This window comes from Onychomys torridus, chromosome 7 (assembly GCF_903995425.1).
Source record: "Onychomys torridus chromosome 7, mOncTor1.1, whole genome shotgun sequence".
Lineage (NCBI taxonomy): Eukaryota > Metazoa > Chordata > Mammalia > Rodentia > Cricetidae > Onychomys > Onychomys torridus.
Genome location: NC_050449.1, coordinates 39,584,529 through 39,604,538, shown reverse-complemented (window position 1 = coordinate 39,604,538; position 20,010 = coordinate 39,584,529). Strand labels below are relative to the sequence as shown.

The window sequence follows — 20,010 nt, the reverse complement described above, 5'->3', positions numbered from 1 at the left end:
TTCTTCCCCTAAGTTCCTTTTCTGTATTTGTAACAGGAACAAGAAAAGTCATCAAAGCAGAAGACTGGTACCAGGAGTGGGGCTGTTGTGGAAGTCCCAACTGTGATTTGTGTGCCTGTGGAACTGTGGGCCAGAGAAGCCCTAACATGCTGTCAACAGGCTTCATGGGCCACTCTGGTGGGCATTTGGATGAACAAATTCCCAAGACAAACAGAAGACAGTAGAGGCCTGGCTCCTGAGCTTCAGACTAGAATAAGAACTCAATGAGAAACTGGCCTGGAGGCCATTTGTGTGATATCCTGGCAGGGAATCTGGTTACATTTTCCACGTGTTGAGAACCTGAGTGAGGCTGAGCACATGAGCAATGATTCATTTGGTAAAGGAAATTTCAATATAGGACAGCATTTAGGCTGTGACACAGCTACTTCTTACAGCTCTCACCCAAGTCTACTATGAGAGAAATATCAAAAAAGCAAAGCAGAAAGATAGGAAAACGTGTACTTTGAGAGGACAGGAGTGTGAGTTTAACCTTACAGACAAGGCAGGGTTGTAGGATGGTTAGAGAGATTAACACTATTATAGCAATCTGCACTGAGACAAGAGAGATGTCGCTAGGGTGACACCTTCGACACTGAAAATGAGAGAAAAGAGCCTCAGCTGAGTCTGTCACTGAAGGGATTCCCTGTTCCTTGGAAGCAGATCTCTGGGGAAGTGTTTCTCCAGGGTTAGCACACAAAAACTAATACAACCGTGGTCCAAGGGGGCCAGGCTCCATTTTGAGCTAGTAGCAGACACTGGTGGCATCATCCACATTGTAGTGATTTTTCTGGCATGAAAGACACAGTTAAAGAGTGCGGCTGAGGCCAGGCCATATGTGGCAAGGTAAGAGTTCCTGTACGAAAGCCATGAAAGGGCACTGTGTGAAGCCATTACAATGGAGAGACACCAGGACACTGGAAACTCCAGGGCCAAGGGACATCCACTGGGGAAAGCTGCAGAGCCAGCCAGGGGAGAGGCTGTGTGCGGTACACGCAGAACAGCTGAAGGTCTTGAGCTAGTCATGCCCTGTGGAGCTCAGGCAGTCCCCCTGACCAGCCCACAGTGCTTTCAGATGCGGTGTTTTCCCTGCTGGCTCTCGGTCTCACTTTGACCCCACTGTTCTACACTACGCTCCCATTCTTTTCTTCTGGAGTGGGACTGTTTGGTCTAAGCTACTGTGTATTCCAAGCATGTAACTTGTTGACGATTTTACAGGGTGACAGTTAAGAGGCTGCCTCCAGTCTTTTATGACACTATGACTTTGGACTTTGCAACAGTCAGGAACTGTTAAAAAGACGAGGAGGGCTGGGGATTTAGCTCAGTGGTAGAGCGCTTGCCTAGCAATCACAAGGCCCTGGGTTCGAGCCTCAGCTCCAGTGAGTGGGGCGGGGGCGGGGAAGGGGAAGGGACTAGGAGGACTTCAGAAGTTGGACTGAGGATTCGACACAATGGATGGCCATGAATCTCTAGGGCGAAAGCATAGAAGGTTATGGCTTAGAAGTGCTATGCTTGGATATCAAGTCAACAAGAGGGGCTTTATTTACACTGAATATCAAATATTTACACCGAGATAAATTTCTAGGCATGTCTGTGAAGGGCTTTCTAGATTAAGTAAAGTTAAGTGGAAAGTCCAGCTTAACTACAGAGGGCTTTGAGCACCAGCACTCACCACTGTCTGCCTATCACTCTGGATGCAATATGGCAGTGCCTGTACCTGCCACCCACTCCTTGCCACGATGAAATGTAAATCAAAATAAACCTTCCTCAAGTTGCTTCTTGGGGATTTTGTTACAGAAAGTACTAATACAGAAGAGCAAAGAGAAAGAAAATTGAAAAAGAACATCAAAAAATAGCAAAGAATCAGAGAGGCTGATGCACACCAGCAACATCAGAGGCAAAAAGACTGTGAGCTTGAGGCTATCCTGAGCTACATAAGGAGACCCTGTCTCAAAAACAAACAAAATTTAAAAACTCAGCATGGAAATTCTACTCATTGGCCAAGTCCCTAACTCTACACTTAGGAAGTAAAACTAGGAGGCGGAGCTAGCAGGGAGCAGCTGCAGGAAGTCTGAGGAAGCCAGGTCCATTTAGAGGCTCCAGTCTCCAGAAGATCCTGGAGTTCAGGTTCCAGTAAAAAGGAACAGCTTCGATGAATATCCTGGAAAACTATACCCCTGGAATAAGGGCTACACTGTAAGAGTAAGGGCAGATGAAAACGGAACCACCCTAACAAAGCCTAATAGGGCTACAGTGAGTTGAAAGTGCTGGCCTGCAATTGAATTGTCTCACAGAACAAAGCGCCCTACCGAAGGCAGCAATCCCAAAATCACTGCAGTGATCGATCACCCTTCCTGCCTGACACTCAGTGAAAAACTACAAGAACGGAAAGAAGCGGACCCCACAGATGGTCAGCAGGGGGGAGTTTGCTGTCAGGCCTGGCGCCTAGAAGCCAATGCCTGAATTCACATGGTGGAAGGGGATGGGCTGCTGCAAGCTGTCCTCTGATCTCCACGTGTGTACTGTGGCACATGCACACACAAAATAAATGAGATGAATATTTACAACAAGTCAGGGAGAGCAGAATCTGACATGATTCAGATATTTGAAATTAATAGGCCAGTACTCAACTGTCATTGCACCATTAAAGAACACTCAGGAGATGAGCAAAGGGATGAAAAGAATCTGGAAGGTAAGACACATAATTAATAAACCTAGTCTAAAACTGAAAGTATCTTAAGAAGTTATTAGGAGCTGAGTGTGAGAGCACATGCCCATACTCCAAGCATTTGGGAGCCTGAGGAAAAAGATTCAGTGTTTAAGGCTAGTTTGGGCTACAGTGAGCCCATCTCAAAAACAGAAACAAAATGCAAACAGTATCTGTGCCCTTAAAATAGGTATTATGATTAAGCTGTTTAAAAACCCTTACATATAAGAAAAACACTAAGTATTGATGAGTAAAATAATATACTACTTGAATTTGATTAAAAATATTTAAAATTGAAAAAGTAGAATAGTTGGGGAAAAGAAGAAACACAATCATTAAAATTCTGATAACCGTCAAAACTGGGCAATGAGGAAGGAGGACATCAGGTTTATCATAGGATTCTTCTCCCTTACATGCAGTCGAAAACGCTTATAGTGAAAATGAGTTCTCACTTGTGTATCTGTGTTCACTAGTAACAGTGGAAACTCAAGGACAAACTCAAGTTTGTCCAGCACTACACGGACAGATGAAATGTGCTGTTGATGATTCTGACACATGGACATCACATTAAGTGAGATAAGCTGGACCCAAAAGGACAAATACTGTGTGAGTCTATTTACATAATGTCCCTAGAGTAGTTAAACTCACAAAAGGAAGATTGACGCTTGGGAGGTGCTGTGGGTGGTAAACAGCAAGGCACCGATCAATCGCTACAGAGTTTCCATTCTACAGAACACAAAGTTTACAGATGTTGGCACACAACAATGTCATAATTAATGTTAATGAAAATGGTTAAAATAATTCTGTGTACTGGATATTTTACAATGTTTTTAAAAAATGGAATGCCAACTGAAATATCTTCAGGACATCAAAATTTGAAAATAGACTGATATGTGATGTATTACTCTCAAATACAAAATTACAATCTCATTTTAGAAGTCAAATATTCCCAAAGGTTATGATTAAATATCTTTTTATGTCCTTATTACTTGGCCAAGAAAAACTACATTTTCCTAAAAGGGTTAAAAAATAGTTTGGAAAACCCTCAGGAAAAGTATGTATGTAAACACATGTATGTACATGTATACACAAATACATACACACATATATGTGTGGAACTGACACATACTAAATTCAGCAAAAATACTTGGCTTGGGCATGGTGCATATACCCATAATCCTAGCATTCAGGAGGCTATGGCAGGAAGATGGTGAGCTCAAGTGCAGCCTAGGGGCTGAGGAGGTGGTTCAGTCGGTAAAGTGCTTGATGTGCAAGCATGACAGCCCGAGTTCAAATCCTCAGAACCCATGTAAAATGTTAGTTTTGATACATGCTTGTAATCCTACCCCAGGGAAGGTGGAGGATAGGAGGATCCTTGGAGCTCACTACCCACCTAGTTCTGTTGAATTGGAGTTCCAGGTCCAGTGAGAGACCTTAGTTCAAAACAGGGTGGAAAGGAAGGAAACACCCACCACCCTCCTCTGGCCTCTATGCGCCTGTGCACACTCGGTACAAATAACATCCTGATCAGAAAACTGTGAAGGATGTTCTAAGTGAAGATGCTTCCCTAAGCATCTTGAACAGATTACAAATATAAACTAGCTTTGTATGTTATTAAGAAAATAAAAATACAGAATAATGACTGAGAAACTAATTGGGAAGGAAATGGTTGTTCTTTCATTCAGAGTGACCAAATAAACTCAATGGTGTGGTTACTTGCATACATTGTAAAAACTTAGCAAATAGCTAGTCTTTATAGTAAAAAAGAATAAATAATTTAGTGGGCAATAGTAGCTCTGTTTATAAAGAATGTGGTTAAAATAACACATTTTTTAAAAGTGACAGCAATCTAGCACACAGTGTGTGCTCAGATGCCTATGTTAATGTCCCTGAAAATCTGCAAGGTAACAAAAGTCATCAACGGAACACTGACCTTATTACCCAGTATACAATGGTTATATGATTTGGTCTTTCCCACTGCCTTCCCTACTGGTAGTCTTTGAATGCTCCATGGCATAAATGAATTTGTTTGTGAAAATTCCAAGGTTTCATGCATGTTGGCACCAATGGGAAGTGTTATCTTAAGACAGTGAGAGTGTTCCTAAGAAATCATTGACATTTCAGCAGACTCCTCTTGAATTAGTGATTTACCTTAAATACCTATGAGTTCTGTAGACACCCAACGAGCTTGACTTGGTAAAGTGCTAGGTTTAATAACATGTGACCTCAAATAGGAGGTCTGAGGAAATGTGCCTCAAGAAATCATATTGAGGAAGTCTGAATTATGATTTTAGTGATCTATAGCTTTTCAACAGAGCTTGGAACATTAGGCAGAACTGCACTGTCACGGCCACCCTTTAACGGGGTAGTCCGAAGTAGTGATATTCATTTCAGTATGTCAGCTAGATGAGTAAGCAACACACACCGAATAACCCACTGTAATGTTTCCAAGTCAAGCCTTTAATATGCTTCCTTTTCTCTGTACACGAAACTAGAAAATACAAAACGTGTTTATTCCCTAAATCCAAAACTCACATAACGAAAGTAAATGAATTGAAAAATATGACAGTTCTCTGCCTGACTGGAAATAGCTGCTGTGTGTTAGACACTGCATTAAACAAGCAAGTCAAGATGATAATACTGTCAATCAATTTATTCTCATCCATTTATTCTTCTTTCGTTCAGTAAGTAGTTATTGGGCATGTAGTATCTGTGGGAACCATCCCGAAATTTGACAAGGATCAAAAATTACAAAATCCTGGCTTGGGGTATGGCTCAGTATCATATTCACTAGCATGTGCAAGGCCCTATATTGAATCTCTAGAACCACAAATAAAAAGACAAAATCCTTACTCTCAAGATACATTTTGGGCTTTTGGGCTGGGCAGTGGTGGTGTATGCCTTTAATCCTAGCACTTGGGAGGCAGAGGCAGCTAGGTCTCTGAGTTTGAGGCCAGCCTGGTCTACAGAGCGAGTTCCAGGACAGCCTAGGCTACACAGAGAAACCCTGTCTCCAAAAAGGGGGAGGAGAGAAAAGAAAAAAAATAAATTTTAGTAAGTTCAGATGTAAGCAAATGTGGGCCAGTTAGATAGTACTGTAGGTTGTGGAACCCGATGACCTGAGTTCAACCCCTGGAACACACTTAAATGTAGAAGGAAAGAAGAGACCCTAAAAAGTTGCCTCTGACTTCCACATGCACCCAGAGCATTCGCACACACACACAGCATTTTTAAAGTTATGTTAAGGAGTAAATGTGTGACTAAGTATATGGATGAATGCCAGTTGGTATTAAGAACCAAGAAGAAAATTAAAGCGAAAATGAGACACAGAAGAGTAGGCCAGTAAGAAAAACTGAGGTTAAGATAAAGCTGTCTCTACTGAGGTGATGCAGGAAAGCTTCTGAAATCGTGGGCAGAGAAGTGGGAACAGAGAGTTTCAGAAAGAAATGGGCAATATGAAGGTCTTACAGTGGAGCACACCAAACAGCCAAAGGAGAAGGAGTTGAGAATCTAGGAGGAGGAGAGTATTAACCCCTAGAGATGGGGTTATGTGTTCTAAGCCCTAGTAGGGACCACCTCAGTGAGCAAGCTGCAGAAGGAGCTGGAGCAGAAAAAGCATCAGCAGAGATGCCAAGTGCAGTCAGTCTCCAGGCCGAGACACGGTCAGCACCCACATAGCTGGGGAGACCTGACGATGTGGGAGCTCCCTCTGAGCTCAGCACACGGCCCACCTCCGTGGCACGGTGTTGTCTCTGCTTGCTAGTCTACCTCTGACACTAAATTCCAATGCAGATAGACTCTCTTTTACCAGAAATGCTCAGGACCAGTACTAAGAGTATAGATTTTATCAGGTATCATCTCTCATCTAAAAACCCAAAATCTGAATTGCTCCAAAAAACAAAACAAAACAAAAAACAAACAAACAAACAAAAAAAACCACACTGGCATTCAAAAGCTTCTGACTGCGAAGCATTTCGCAGGTCCTGGGTTAGGCATGCCCAGTGTGCAGCACACCCCCATAACAGCTTCTAGTGCATTTACATAACTTAGGAGCGTCTAGTAATTTCAGTACAAAGAAAGCAGAATCACTCACGTTGAACTTGATCTGAATAACTTATTATCACAATACATCAAAAACATCTCTTCTTGTTACATAATAAAGAAATAGCAATGAAATTTGTTCTTTCCTGTTTCTCAAGCATACTAAGTCTGAGGAGTTCAGAAAGTACTGTACACATGGCATACTACAACTCAAAAGCTAAACTGACTAGGGCCAAAGTAAAATATTTTTGGTTTAGTTCTTTCAAAATAGGTGGTACTTAAATATGAAAATATTGCACACTGTGAATGATCAGAATGTGGCCTTGCCCAGAAAAGCTGCTGGGAGCTGTGTCAGAGATCTGTCTTTATTTGCCGGGTAGCTCTGGGTAGTACCAGAAGGTCTGACAATGGAATTTAGGGACAGTAGGAAAACCAGCAATGTGAAACTCAGTAAAGGACTCTGGATCACCAACATCAGTTGACCTGAATAGAGAAGTCAACTCTGTGGCAATCAATCAATCAATCAATCAGGGATACACAAAATATAAATGTGGGCACAAAGGCTGAGTCCTGCTGGAGCAATATTCTGTGTGTACCATCACACACTAGTGCCAGGACAAACAATCCAGGGGAAGGACACTGAACACTTTGCATCTAGCACTTCCGGCCCCGTACATCTTCCTTTGGCTGATTTTAACTGTATCCTTTCCCTGGAAGAAGACACAGCTGTGAGCTCTGTGAGTCCTTCTGGCAGTTTATCTAATCTGAGTGTGTTTGGGAGGACTTGATTTGGTACCAGACAGAGGGTGATCTTAGAGAATGTGCTTGCTCAGTGGCAGCTAACTCCTGTAGCAGCCAAAATCTCTCATACGGTACCTAATTACAGTTCAAATGCCACTGTAATTTACCCTAAATTCAAAGTTCAGTTCCACAGTTGAACTAGCTACATTTCCAAAGAGCAATAGCAACACGTGAGCAGTGGTTAACACATAGGAACCATATCCTTAGACTTTCTCTAACCTTAATGCCTGACACATATGGTTTTTAACTTCATCTAGACCTCCAGCTTTTGGTATTCTAATGCATGATCGTTTACCCTGATCACACTTGTATAACTTTTGCTGCTGAAGTGTTAAGACCAAACCCAAACATTACTTTATGGCTAATGGCCTCAATATTTGTGTATGTGCATGCCACAAGCCCCTATGTATCTGTCCTATCCCAGTTACACAGGAAATTGAGCATGCTAGGAAGTGCCAATCACTCAGTCTTCTACAGAGGAATATTAAGTCATGGCTTTCAGCATGCAGGATCTTCAATCAACTCTGGTTTTTTAATTAATTTATTTATTATATATAGTGTTGTGCCTGCATATATGCCTGCACACCAGAAGAGGGCATCAGATCTCATTCTAGGTGGTTGTGAGCCACCATGTGATTGCTGGGAACTGAACTTGGGACCTCTGGAAGCGGAGCCAGTGCTCTTAACCTCTGAGCCTTCTCCCCAGCTCCCTGTAATCAACTCTTTTAACTACTTGATCCCTACCTTCTTCATTTGCCACAGCAGCTAATTTTACTTTCTCCTGTTTGAAACACGCCATACGCTTAATTCTTTGCATATGGCCTATCCAAAGCCAACAGACAGCATGAGTACCTGATCTCATATTCTCCTACCTAAAAAAGATCAGCAGGAACCATATGTATCATCTGCTTCTCCCATGCACAGCGATTTCCTTACAACTATGCCCATGTCTGAGTCATGGCCTACCTAGTCCCCACAAACCTACTGCATACATACATAATGGTTTCCATTCAACTGCTGTCAGACATATCTTCCTCAATGCTGTACCTTCAACCCTAACCTCTAGTCAAGTGTCCTGTCTAAGCAAATAAAAATAGAGCAAATGCTTACTTGCTTCTTATATTCAGAGGGTCTGAAATTTTACCTCACATGAAAGCTGATAATTTTAACTACATAGGTGCTGGCCGAAGGTATGAGACCCCTTACCTCTGGGTCAGAGACAAAGGCTTTTGGATTTACAACAGTAACAGACAGTGCACTTCCAACCCATTTGTTTGCATTTTTTGTTTGTTTGTTTGTTTGTTTGTTGAGACAGGCTCTAACTATTTTAGTCCAGGCTGACCCAGAACTGAATCTTCCTGCCTCAGGTTCCTGAACACTGAGATAAGCCTGTGCCTGGCTAACAAGACCTTTGTTTGAGTTCAGGAGGGTGATGCTATCTGTCCAAGGAGATACAAACATTTTTGAAATGAAAGGCTGGAGCAACAGCTGTCAATGACTTCGTAGGTGACATTAAGAAGCCAGAGGTGCACGTGGATTCACCCAGTGACGCTGCTTCCTGCTCACAATGTCTTCTTGCTTTTCTTCACAGCTACATTTCTCAAAACACTAGCCTTACTCAATGCCTGCACACAGGCTGCCCATGCACAGAGGCTTAACTCTGATGTCTGTGGCTCCTTTACAGCACTATTATCATCCCTTTCCATAGTACTATTCAGTTAATATTGGTAAACCAAATAAGACAGTGTATTTCTGGACCTATTACTTAAGCATGTGTAGTGACCCCATAAGCAAATGCAGTTTTTCTCCTCATACCGACTTTGTGCTCTTACAAATATGCATGTTGTAGCTATGTTACATAGAGATATATCATTTACATGTCATTTCATACAACTGCTTTTTAAATATATCAAGAGAAAAAAACATATATATCTCTTCTTTTATAATCACAAAATTAACTCTGCAGCTAGGTCCTTTATCTTTCACATTGTAGTCTCGTGGGTAGATTTAAGTGACCATCTAGAAATACTTGCCTTCAGCCTAAAGAATGTCCTTCACTGCTCCCTATCTTTGTATGGTGGACCTGTCAGCACCGTTACTCTCGTTTTTTGCCATTTGGAAAAATATTTTCCCTTCTTTTTTTAAAGACTGTTTTGTGAGATAGTGGGGTCTGGCGGACAGACTTTTGTTTGAATACTACCCCAGTGCCCTCTGAGTGCCATCAGCTCACCAGGCCGGCAGCTGTCTTCCTTGGAGGGCTTCCCTTTAAGGAGGTCATTTTCCTTTCGTGTTTTCTCCCTGTGTTTGACTACATCCGTTAGTTCTCCCTATGAGCTGTCTATTTGTGGGCATTTTATTTAGCCTACACCTGGAATTTGTGAGGTTCTTGAATATGTGGGCTACTGTTTTTGAAATGTCTGCTAGGTTCACAGCCATCTTTTTCCTTTTTTTTTGAGCTGAGGATCAAACCTCGGGCCTTGTGCTTGCTAGGCAAGCTCTCTACCACTGAGCTAAATTCCCAAGCCCACAGCCATCTTTTGTTACAGTTGCCACCTCTATCTCTAGGCCCTCCTGATACTCCCACTGTGCACATAGGATGCTCACCACTGTCTCCTTCCACTGTGCACATAGGAAGTTCCCCACTGTCTCCTCCCACTGTGCACACAGGAAGTTCCCGACTGTCTCCTCCCACTGTGCACACAGGATGCTCCCCACTGTCTCCTTCCACTGTGCACATAGGATGCTCTTGACTGTCTCCTCCCACTGTGCACACAGGAAGTTCCCCACTGTCTCCTCCCACTGTGCACACAGGATGCTCCCCACTGTCTCCTTCCACTGTGCACACAGGAAGTTCCCCACTGTCTCCTCCCACTGTGCACACAGGATGCTCCCCACTGTCTCCTTCCACTGTGCACATAGGATGCTCTTGACTGTCTCCTCCCACTGTGCACACAGGATGCTCCCCACTGTCTCCTTCCACTGTGCACATAGGATGCTCCCCACTGTCTCCTTCCACTGTGCACATAGGATGCTCTTGACTGTCTCCTCCCACTGTGCACACAGGATGCTCCCCACTGTCTCCTCCCACTGTGCACACAGGATGCTCCCCACTGTCTCCTTCCACTGTGCACATAGGATGCTCTTGACTGTCTCCAACTCCTGGGGCTGCTTTTAGTTTATCTTCTCATCTCTCTATTTCTGTGTTGGGAATCTTACTGATCTATCCTTGAGTCTGTTTTTTCTTTCTGACACTTCAAATCTGTCGATGAACCTTTCTAATGATTTATTTGTTTCCCAGTCCCATAATTTTAAATTTAAAAAAAAATGTCTCCTTTTGGTATTCTTTATCTGAAGTGACATTATACCTTCATTTACCACTGTTGCTTCAATTGTGAGTTACTCTATTTCCGTGGACATCTTTATAATGGTTCTCTAAAAGTTATTCTTCTGGTATATCTAACATCTGGTAAGTCTAACAGCCTTAGTGGTCTGCATTTTGTCTAATAATTGTACAAGCTTTGAGGTTTCTTGGTTTTGTTGTTTTGGTTGAACACTGGCATTCTCGATGGCACAGTGTAGAACGTGTGGTTTCTGACACCCTCTCCCACCTCTAAGGCTTGTTAAAACAATACAATCAAATTCTGGCTCCTTCAAAGAAATACTTTCTGATCAGTGTGTCGTCGTCGTCGTCGTCTTTTTTTTTTTTTAAGGAAAAGACAAAACAAAAAACCCCAACTCTTGACTCAGGAAAGTTTTTTCGAGATGTCTTATTCTATGGGACTCTTCTGTAGACCATCAGGCTGACAGCTGAGGCCATGTCCTGAGTCTCCTCTCAGCACAACCTCTACTATTACTGAGGGTGTCACACTTGAACCCCTCTCTCACTTGCAAACGAAGGCAGGTCCTTTGAGAAGGCTTTGGGATCTATCTGCATTATGGTCTGTTTTACTATCCCAGGGAAACCTCTGAGTTAGCGGCTTGAGCTATGTCATAGAGTTTCTATTACTTCAAGGAAACACCATGACCAAAAAGCAGGTTGGGGAGGAAAGGGTTTATCTGGCTTACACTTCCATATTGCTGTTCATCACTGCAGGAAGTCAGGATAGGGACTCAAACAGGGCAGGATCCCAGAGACAGGAGTTGATGTAGAGGCCATGGGGGGGGGGGCTGATTACTGGCTTGCTTCCCATGGCTTGCTCAGCCCACCACCTTCTTATAGAACCTAGGACCACCAGCCCAGGGATGGCACCACCCACCATGGGCTGGGCCCTCCCCCACTGACCCTTAAATGACAAAATGCCTTACAGCTGGATCTCATGGAGACTTTCCTCAACAAAGGCTCCTTCCTCTGATGACTCTAGCTTGTGTCAAGTTGACACCCAAAACTAGTCAGTACAAGCTAGATATGGGGTCAATGGCAAACTTCTGAGTGACAATCGCACTTTGGGAGCTGAGAGCTCTATGAATGGAAAATGGGAGCCAGCCCAATGTGATCTCAGCCTGACTCGCCTGACATAGAACCAGGCTTATGACCCAAGGAAGAGTGATATGCATCTCTGGAAAGAAGGGAGCCCCTACTTCAACTGCACTCTTCAGGACACAGCTTCCCCAATAGGTAACAGGAAAGATGATAAATATTAATGTTCCACTCCTCCTGGGAAAACAGCCACCTAGCTAGATGCTGGTACTAAGACCCAGCTGGATGGCAAGACTGGAATCTAGTTCCACCTCATTGAGCCTGTGTATACGCATCAGGCTCTTTTGTTTCTTACTGAGTTTCATAGATATTCTTGGATAAATGTTTCTTCATTTGCTGCTTGTCCATAGGGATCACTTCCGTAGACTTTTAAAAATACGTCTCAATAGTTCCACTTGGCAGTAGATGAGAATTCTGTATGAACTCATGCCATAAGTCATCTCCCACTTGGTCTTTAACATGAAGGTAAAAGGAAGCATATGACAAGACATGCTCTCTCCACTCCCCCCACCTCCCAGTTCTGGAGGGCAAACCTAGGGACTTACACATAGGCAGGACCTGGGACTCTGCTATACCATTGGCCCCCATTCCGTCTTCACAATTGTAGACCTCACTCTTCCTTAGGACTGAGTCCAAAATCTTTTGGTAACTTGCCTCGAGCAAAAGAGCAAATGGGGGCTCCAGCACAAGTCTGTTTGAGGACTTAGTGATTGCTTTGGGTAATTCATCATTTTCTTCTTCAACTGCATCATTAAAAGTCTAGTGACAGGCCAAGGAGGCAGCTCCGAACGGGGGAAAGAGCCTGCCTTGACAGCCTGACGATCAGAGTTCAGATCCTGGAGCCACATAACTAGTGGGGTACTGTACTGTCTGTGAGCCCAGTGCCGCTACACTGAGATGAAAGGCAGAGGGCAGAGAATCACCCAGAAGCTTGTAGGATAGCCAGCCTGGGAGACAGTAAAGTGGTAGAGAGCAGAGCGACTCTGCCGCAAAACCTGGTGGGAGGCAAGAACAACTCCTAGAAGCTGTACTCTGACCAGCACACATGTGCCATGGCATGCATACACCTACACACACACACCAATGTTAATAATGTCAATAATATATTTACTCAAGTAGTTATATGGTATGTTGTAACACATAATTACATGATATTTCCTTTTAAAAATACCAAAAGCGTATTCTGCTTGCTCGTGCATTGAGCTACATTCCAACAAAGAAGCTATGACCAAGAGATTACCTTTCCTTTTATGACCTGCTTCCCCCAAAAAGCAGCGCACATGCAACGTGCTTGCTTATTAGGATGTCAGAGCATTAAGATGCCCTGTCTCTCTCATTCTAAGTCCACCAGAGCTGCTCTGTGAGTAAAGGCCTTACTCTAACACAGTTAATAGGCAGCTCACGGGCTTCGGAGGGGCTTGGTTTTTGTGTACATTTGTGACCCAAATTAAAGTTTTACTGTAGCATGTGCCTGGGATGTCAGACAACAGTTCACTCCCCAGCAGCCCCAGGTAATCTCTCTCTCTCTCTTCTCTCCAAGCAGGCTCCAAGACACTTCTATTCTCTGCTCTATGTACTCACATAAAGAGGCAGACATCTGTGCTCCAAGTCTACACCACTGTGATTCTCCTGTATGGAGCTCTATAGTTTGGGTTCTCCTAGTTTAAGACACATGTCGACCACATTTGTCTTCTGCTAGATTTCTTCATGGACGGGAAAAACAGTGTCTTGATATGGAGCCAATACCTCCAAAGTAACTGACTGGCATTCAATTATCATACGCACTAAAAGGCTACACTATCTTCCTGAAATACAATATTATTCTTCTGAAATTTTATTGCACTAATTTCTTTGAAATCAAGTATCTCTTTCAACACTGTATTTGGACGAAAAGTTTCAGTCCATTGCCCTTAACTTTAGCATAAAGTAAACATAAACACAATCATTTGAAAACAAGACCAAGAAACACCTGATCCTCCTTCAAAGGGAAGGAACGGGGGTGACAGCAGCACATCCTGAAAAAAAAAAAAAGGTGTTTGGGGGTTTTTGAGCCAGGATCTTTCTATGTAGCCTGGGCTGATCTGGAACTCACTCTATACATCAGGCTGGCCTAGAATTCACAGAGACCCTATAGAGGCCTTTTGCATGCGGAGTGCTGGCATTAAAGATGTGTACCATCATTTCTGGCCTATTTTTAACTGCTTAGTTTGCTGGATTAAGTTTTTGCACTCATATGCTAAAACTATTGTGTTAAGGTTAGCATTTGTATGTGTGCACACACACACTCCAGTGCACACACGCAAACACACACACACACACACACACACACACCATATATCCCTTAATTTTAAAAGTGATACTATACATTTAAATGTATTTTAAATTGGTGTCGGTTCTTACAAAAGACATAGGAATTTAAGTTTGGAAATGTGTCCTTCACCTCTGCTTGGCAGTGTTTATCACTGTAACCACAGCGAATTCTTTCTTCAGTTTTTACCAACTCCAAGTCAGATTTGCCAGCAACAAAATCTCTCTAAGGTCAAGTGTAACAAGAAACAGTGGCTACAGGGGGCGAGTGATCAGAGCCACTGGGACTATGGGCTCACAGCAAGGGACAGGTTTCAAGGTTATATTTAAACAAGGGTCAGGAAAGCAGGCACTTACTTCCTCACACCAGGGGCCCCCACATATGTGGGATCTCATCACCCTTGGCAACCTCAGCTACAGTCTGACAACAGGAATGACCCTCGGTCACATGATCAGCAGCAACATTTGGTTTTGAGATCTTTTATCTCAACTGTTAACATCTGACCAGGGCAAACGAAACACCTTTGCTAAAGAAACAAATACACTGGAGGGATTGAACTCGCTGAGTAAAAATCCCGGAAATCACTGTGGTGGTGCTAACCAGCAGCATCAGGCCACAGCTGAGCAAGTGGCAGAGGCGCAGGACAATTATTTGAAGTTTGCTGGGTGTGCTCAAGAGTTGTTTAAAGGATGCAATGAGTGTACTTACCAAATATTTCCCCTCCACTAGCATATTCTGTCACCAGATAAATCATCCGCTCTGTCTCCATGACCTGTACAAAGGGAGGAAGGTGACAGTGAGGCAGGTGACAGACCGACTGGTCCAGGAAGAGAACCAATGATTGACAGCCCTGTTAAAGGGACCTGCACGGTGAGGAGGGTAAAACTGAGATTCTGCAGGTTCTGACACTCAGGAGACTTTTACTGCCTCAGAGACACAGTCCTCTTGGTCCCCAAGTTTCTGTCCCAACAAGCTGAAGCTGCTGAGAACTAAAAAAAAGTTCAATTTCACCATCACTTGAGGCCCACACTGCCACTCCTCCGCCCCTAGGCCAGGGCAAGAGCCTTAGGGAGAACACTGGGACTAATTTAGGACCGCCCAGAAACCACACAGGACTTGATTTTTAAATGGAAATGTCAACTCTCCTTTCCATGGAGCATTTATTCAAAGAAGGGGGGAATCCCATAAAAACGCCAAGCCTTTCAATAATGGACCCATTCACTTGTACTCTGCCCAGTCTCCACTTCGCTACTTTTTAAAAACCCACAGTCAGTACTGTTTTTCTCTTTGCCAGACCCTTCTAGGTCATATGCCTGGATCTATGTCAGGACCACCATAAACATTTTAAGCACCCCAGGCATAAGCAGAAAGCCTGGGGCTTCTAACTCCCGTCTTCACCTCACTCTTGGGAGACACTTAGCACTGGGCACCTCTCCTGAGGATGTTAGGGTCAACACAAGTGAGCTGTGGTCACCGAGTGGATCTAAGTGGCCACAATTTAAAAGAAAAGCAGTAAGCAACTTTCATAGTTTATACCAGTATGTCCAAAAACATCATAGTTTCAATGATCTTAAACAGTTTAAACTGCTTCAGTTTTTACATTAAAATTAATTAAAGTTAAAATAAAGTTTGGTTCCTCAGTCACTCTGGCCATACCTGGCTCTAGCCACAGGTTACACAACGGACCTACACCTTTATTACATTGTAGTTCATTAATTACACTACTTGCTGGGTGCTTTCTTTTTTATCTGTAAACATTAATACCATATATGTATTGTGTTGGAAACATCTTGTTTTGTGTGTGTATGTGTGTCATTTGCCAGTGGGTTGGGGGGGGTTGTTTTTTGCAAGAGGGCCTTACGATACAGATCAAGTTAGCCTAGGACAAACTACACAGTGCGGCCTGGCCTTGAATTTGTGATCCTCCTTGCCTTAGCCTCCCAAGTATTGTGACTACAGACATATGGCACCAAGCCTGGGTCTACCCCTTCTTTTTAATGCCTTTATAATACTCCAGTGAAACAGCTTGTGTTTTTATAAACTGGTGGTATCTGCTGGGCAGTGGTGGCACATAATCCCAGCACTCGGGAGGCAGAGCCAGGTGGATCTCTGTGAGTTCGAGGCCAGCCTGGGCTAACAAGTGAGTTTCAGGAAAGGCGCAAAGCTACACAGAGAAACCCTGTCTCAAAAAAAAAAAAAAAAAATGTGTCTGATATTAAATATATTGCAGATGTTCAGGGGAAAAAGTATTGTACGTAGTGTGGAATAATCCTTCCGTACACTGTACAAATATATGTCACTATGATTGGTTTAATAAACCAGATGACTGGCCAAGAGCTGAACAGGTTAGGCAGGAAAGCCAAACTGAAAATGATGGGATGAGGAAGGGCGGAGTCAGAGGAGATGTCGGCCAGATGCAGAACAAATGCGATGGAGGTAAAAGCCATGAGCCTTGGGGCAGCACATAAATTAATAGAAATGTGTTAGGTTGTAAGAGCTAGTTAGTAACAAGCCTGACCTATCAGCCAAGCATTTACAATTAAGATAAGCCTCAGTGTGTTTATTTGATAGTGGCTGAGGAACAGGAAAACTCTTCCTATAGTATTGTGTGTTTTCTTTATATTCCTCCCTTTTCTTAACTCTCATTAGCTGCAAATGTTCTTTTACTATTAAACTTCTAAGGAATTCAAAACTGTATCTTCCGTAAGTTACACACATTCACTCACTCTATAGATCCAAGTTAGAGACCAGCTTGGCTTCAGAGTAAGGCTGTGTTACAAAATAGGCAAAACAAAATAAACAAAGGGGGGGAGGGGTTTAGCTCAATGCTAGGCAAGCAGAAGGCCCTGGGTTTGATCCTTAGCTACAAAAAATTAAAAATACAATAAACAAGGGGAAAATGCTCACTTTTACTTACTCCACCAAGACAGGCAGGGAGCCAAGGGTAAGACACTGACCACTCACTGCAGGTCTTCAGACAGCACCAGGGAGGGCTTTAAGTTTGCTTCTTACAGAAGGTAGCTGTTGCCCAACATCATTTACTAAGATACATTTCAACAGGTCTGACTGATGAACTCATTTCATCAAGAGAGCTGCTGATGCCAGAGAAGAGGGCTAGGGCTGCTGGCTTAACCACACAGCATGCCTCACTTCATGTTTTCTTTTCCATAAAAAATCAGCAGGCTATGCAAGTCTGTCCATTGTGCCGGCAGTGTGCTTCTCCAGCCTGGCACATGTGTGCCTGAGTCAGGAAACGTCTACTAAGACTCACAGCAACGAACACACTGAGTGGGTGGCCACTTCCCTCAACTCTGGAGATGACTGCTCGCTGCAGAGCTGTGAGCAAGGCTGGTTGCATGCACACTACACACTGCAATCTGAGAAACCCCTCCTCTCCCCAAATCTCTCTTCCTCCAGCCTGCTAAGGCAAAGTGCTCCCTTACTGTTGGTCTGAAATTCCATCCAACAAAGTCATTGCTTTTGCCATAAGCTAGCAAGTCATTTTGATGGGAGCACGAGGCAGGCTTGCTTCTCAGGAAGATAAGAAAACTGCAACAGAAAGCTCTTCCGTGACATGGTGTTTATCTCCAGAATATCAAAAATAATTAAAGCTTCCTTGGAGAACTAAGCCCAGGACTTTCTAGAGAAGCGGGGGCGGGGGGTGGGGGGGGGGGGGGGGGGGGGGTGGGGGGGTGGGGGGTGTTTAAGACAAGAAGTCATTCCTGAGATAGCTTTCACCACCATAACTCATAGTTTTTAACTAGCATTTAAATAACCCCATGAGGAGATAACATGTTCTCTGCCCTTTTGAGTTTCCATGCTGCTCAAGAACTCTGGTCCAAATAAGGAAAATTTCAGCCTTTGACTCATTCTGTATAATGCTTGGGGAGAATCAAAGGATACCCAAAGGACCTGCACGGGGACAGGAAGATCTCCCCAAGAAACAGCCAGGGGAACTACGGAACTACTAAGATCTGAGCAAGGGAAGGAGGGTGAGACAATGCTAGGGCAAACATACAGACGGAACAAAATGGCGGTCATTGCCCGCACCCACAGGGGAACCACAACAGCAGCATTGGACCAGCAGGCCGCCCTGGGCTGTAGCTGTGGTCCTCCTACCTGGTAAAGCCTGATGATATGTGGATGGCAAAGCATCTTCATTATCTGTACTTCCCGGAAAATCTTCTTCAAGTTTTCATCATCCAGCTGGGTTTTATCTATGATTTTAATGGCAACCTGGCAACAGAGGAAGAAAATGCATGGATGCGTTATTAAAAGCCGTTTACTCAAGAAAACTAAATCCACTTTAAACCATTATATTCTATGAAACACAAACTGCTAGCATTGTGTTTTCATAATGTCAAGGAAGAAAATGGTCTAACTTTTCAAAAGACAGGGTATGGATTCCAATCAAGTTGGTCTCAGAGGAGGGGCTCCAAGAGCCCCTGGGTCTTCTGCAACTCTTCAGCTGCCTACACAGTAAAAGCCCAGGACACAACACTTCATGCCTGCAGAGATGTGGCCATGGCTGGCTCAAATCATGCTTCCATGAGCAGAGGGCGAGACTTCTTGTGAAGACAAGGCATGTGTGCCAGGGCTGAGCCATAGGTAGAGTGCCACCAGGAGGAGGCTGAGCAGGGTGGCAGGACATGGCAGCCAAGGGACAGAAGAGTTACCAGATGCCAGTCACAGCTCTTATTGCCTCACATATTCAACTCCCCTAAACCTCGCAACACCCATGTGACTGTGAACCTTCTTTTTTTTGTTTTTGTTTTTGTTTTTGTTTTTGGAGACAGGGTTTCTCTGTAGTTTTGGAGCCTGTCCTGGACTAGCTCTGTAGACCAGGCTAGCCTCAAACTCACAGAGATCTACCTGCCTCTGCCTCTCGAGTGCTGGGATTACAGGCATGTGCCCAGCCGAACCTTCTTTTATTAGTATGGAGACTAAGGCACAGAGAGAAAACAGTGAACCCAACACTTAGTCGTTACCAATAAGTATGCGACAGCGGCAGATCTCTGTGGTTTACCTTTGAAAGAAATCCTCACCATCAATACCGCACGAGTCTGAAGATCTTCCTATCCCTACACACGGCCCTACACAACCTCTTTTCCTAGTTGGCCCATTATTCTCAAGACACCTGGCAGCATATAATTTCTTGAGACAGTCTTACAATGTCACCCAGGCTGCCCTAGAACTCACTATATAGGCAAGGCTAGTCTTCAATGCAATCTTTTTCCATCAGCCTCCTGGGCAATGAGACTGTATGAGTGATTCACCATGTAACACAGCACAGACATTTTAAGATGAAATGAAAGGTGACAGACTTTGTTTCAATCCACTCAATTTTTTTCATGTTTTGAGAGGTCTCTTTACACAGCACTTTACATACTCTACATAACTCTCTACATACATATAACTCACTCTTTTGACCAGTCTGGCCTTGAATTCACAGAGATCCTCCTGCCTCTACCTCCTCCTGAGTGCTAGGATTAAATGCGCCCACCACCATGTCCAGCTGAATCCACTAAATCTTAAACTTTCTTGTCATCCCCAGTGAAATATTAAAAACAAAACAAAACAAAAACACTTGTTTCACCTAAAAAATGTTTCTGTATCCTGGTTTCAATTACTTAATCAATA

General features: G+C 43.6%; 1 protein-coding gene across 4 annotated transcripts in view; it reads right to left on the bottom strand.

The window, feature by feature from the left end:
• Sik3 (SIK family kinase 3) overlaps window positions 1–20,010 on the bottom strand; it is a 215,713-nt gene that overhangs the window by 78,830 nt on the left and 116,873 nt on the right. For all 4 annotated transcript variants that reach the window (XM_036193546.1, XM_036193545.1, XM_036193548.1 and 1 more), the window contains exons 2-3: window positions 18,490–18,606; window positions 15,079–15,142 (exon numbers count right to left, since the gene is read on the bottom strand). In XM_036193546.1, coding sequence (XP_036049439.1) covers window positions 15,079–15,142; window positions 18,490–18,606 — 181 coding nt within the window. The remainder of the gene's footprint in view (window positions 1–15,078; window positions 15,143–18,489; window positions 18,607–20,010) is intronic.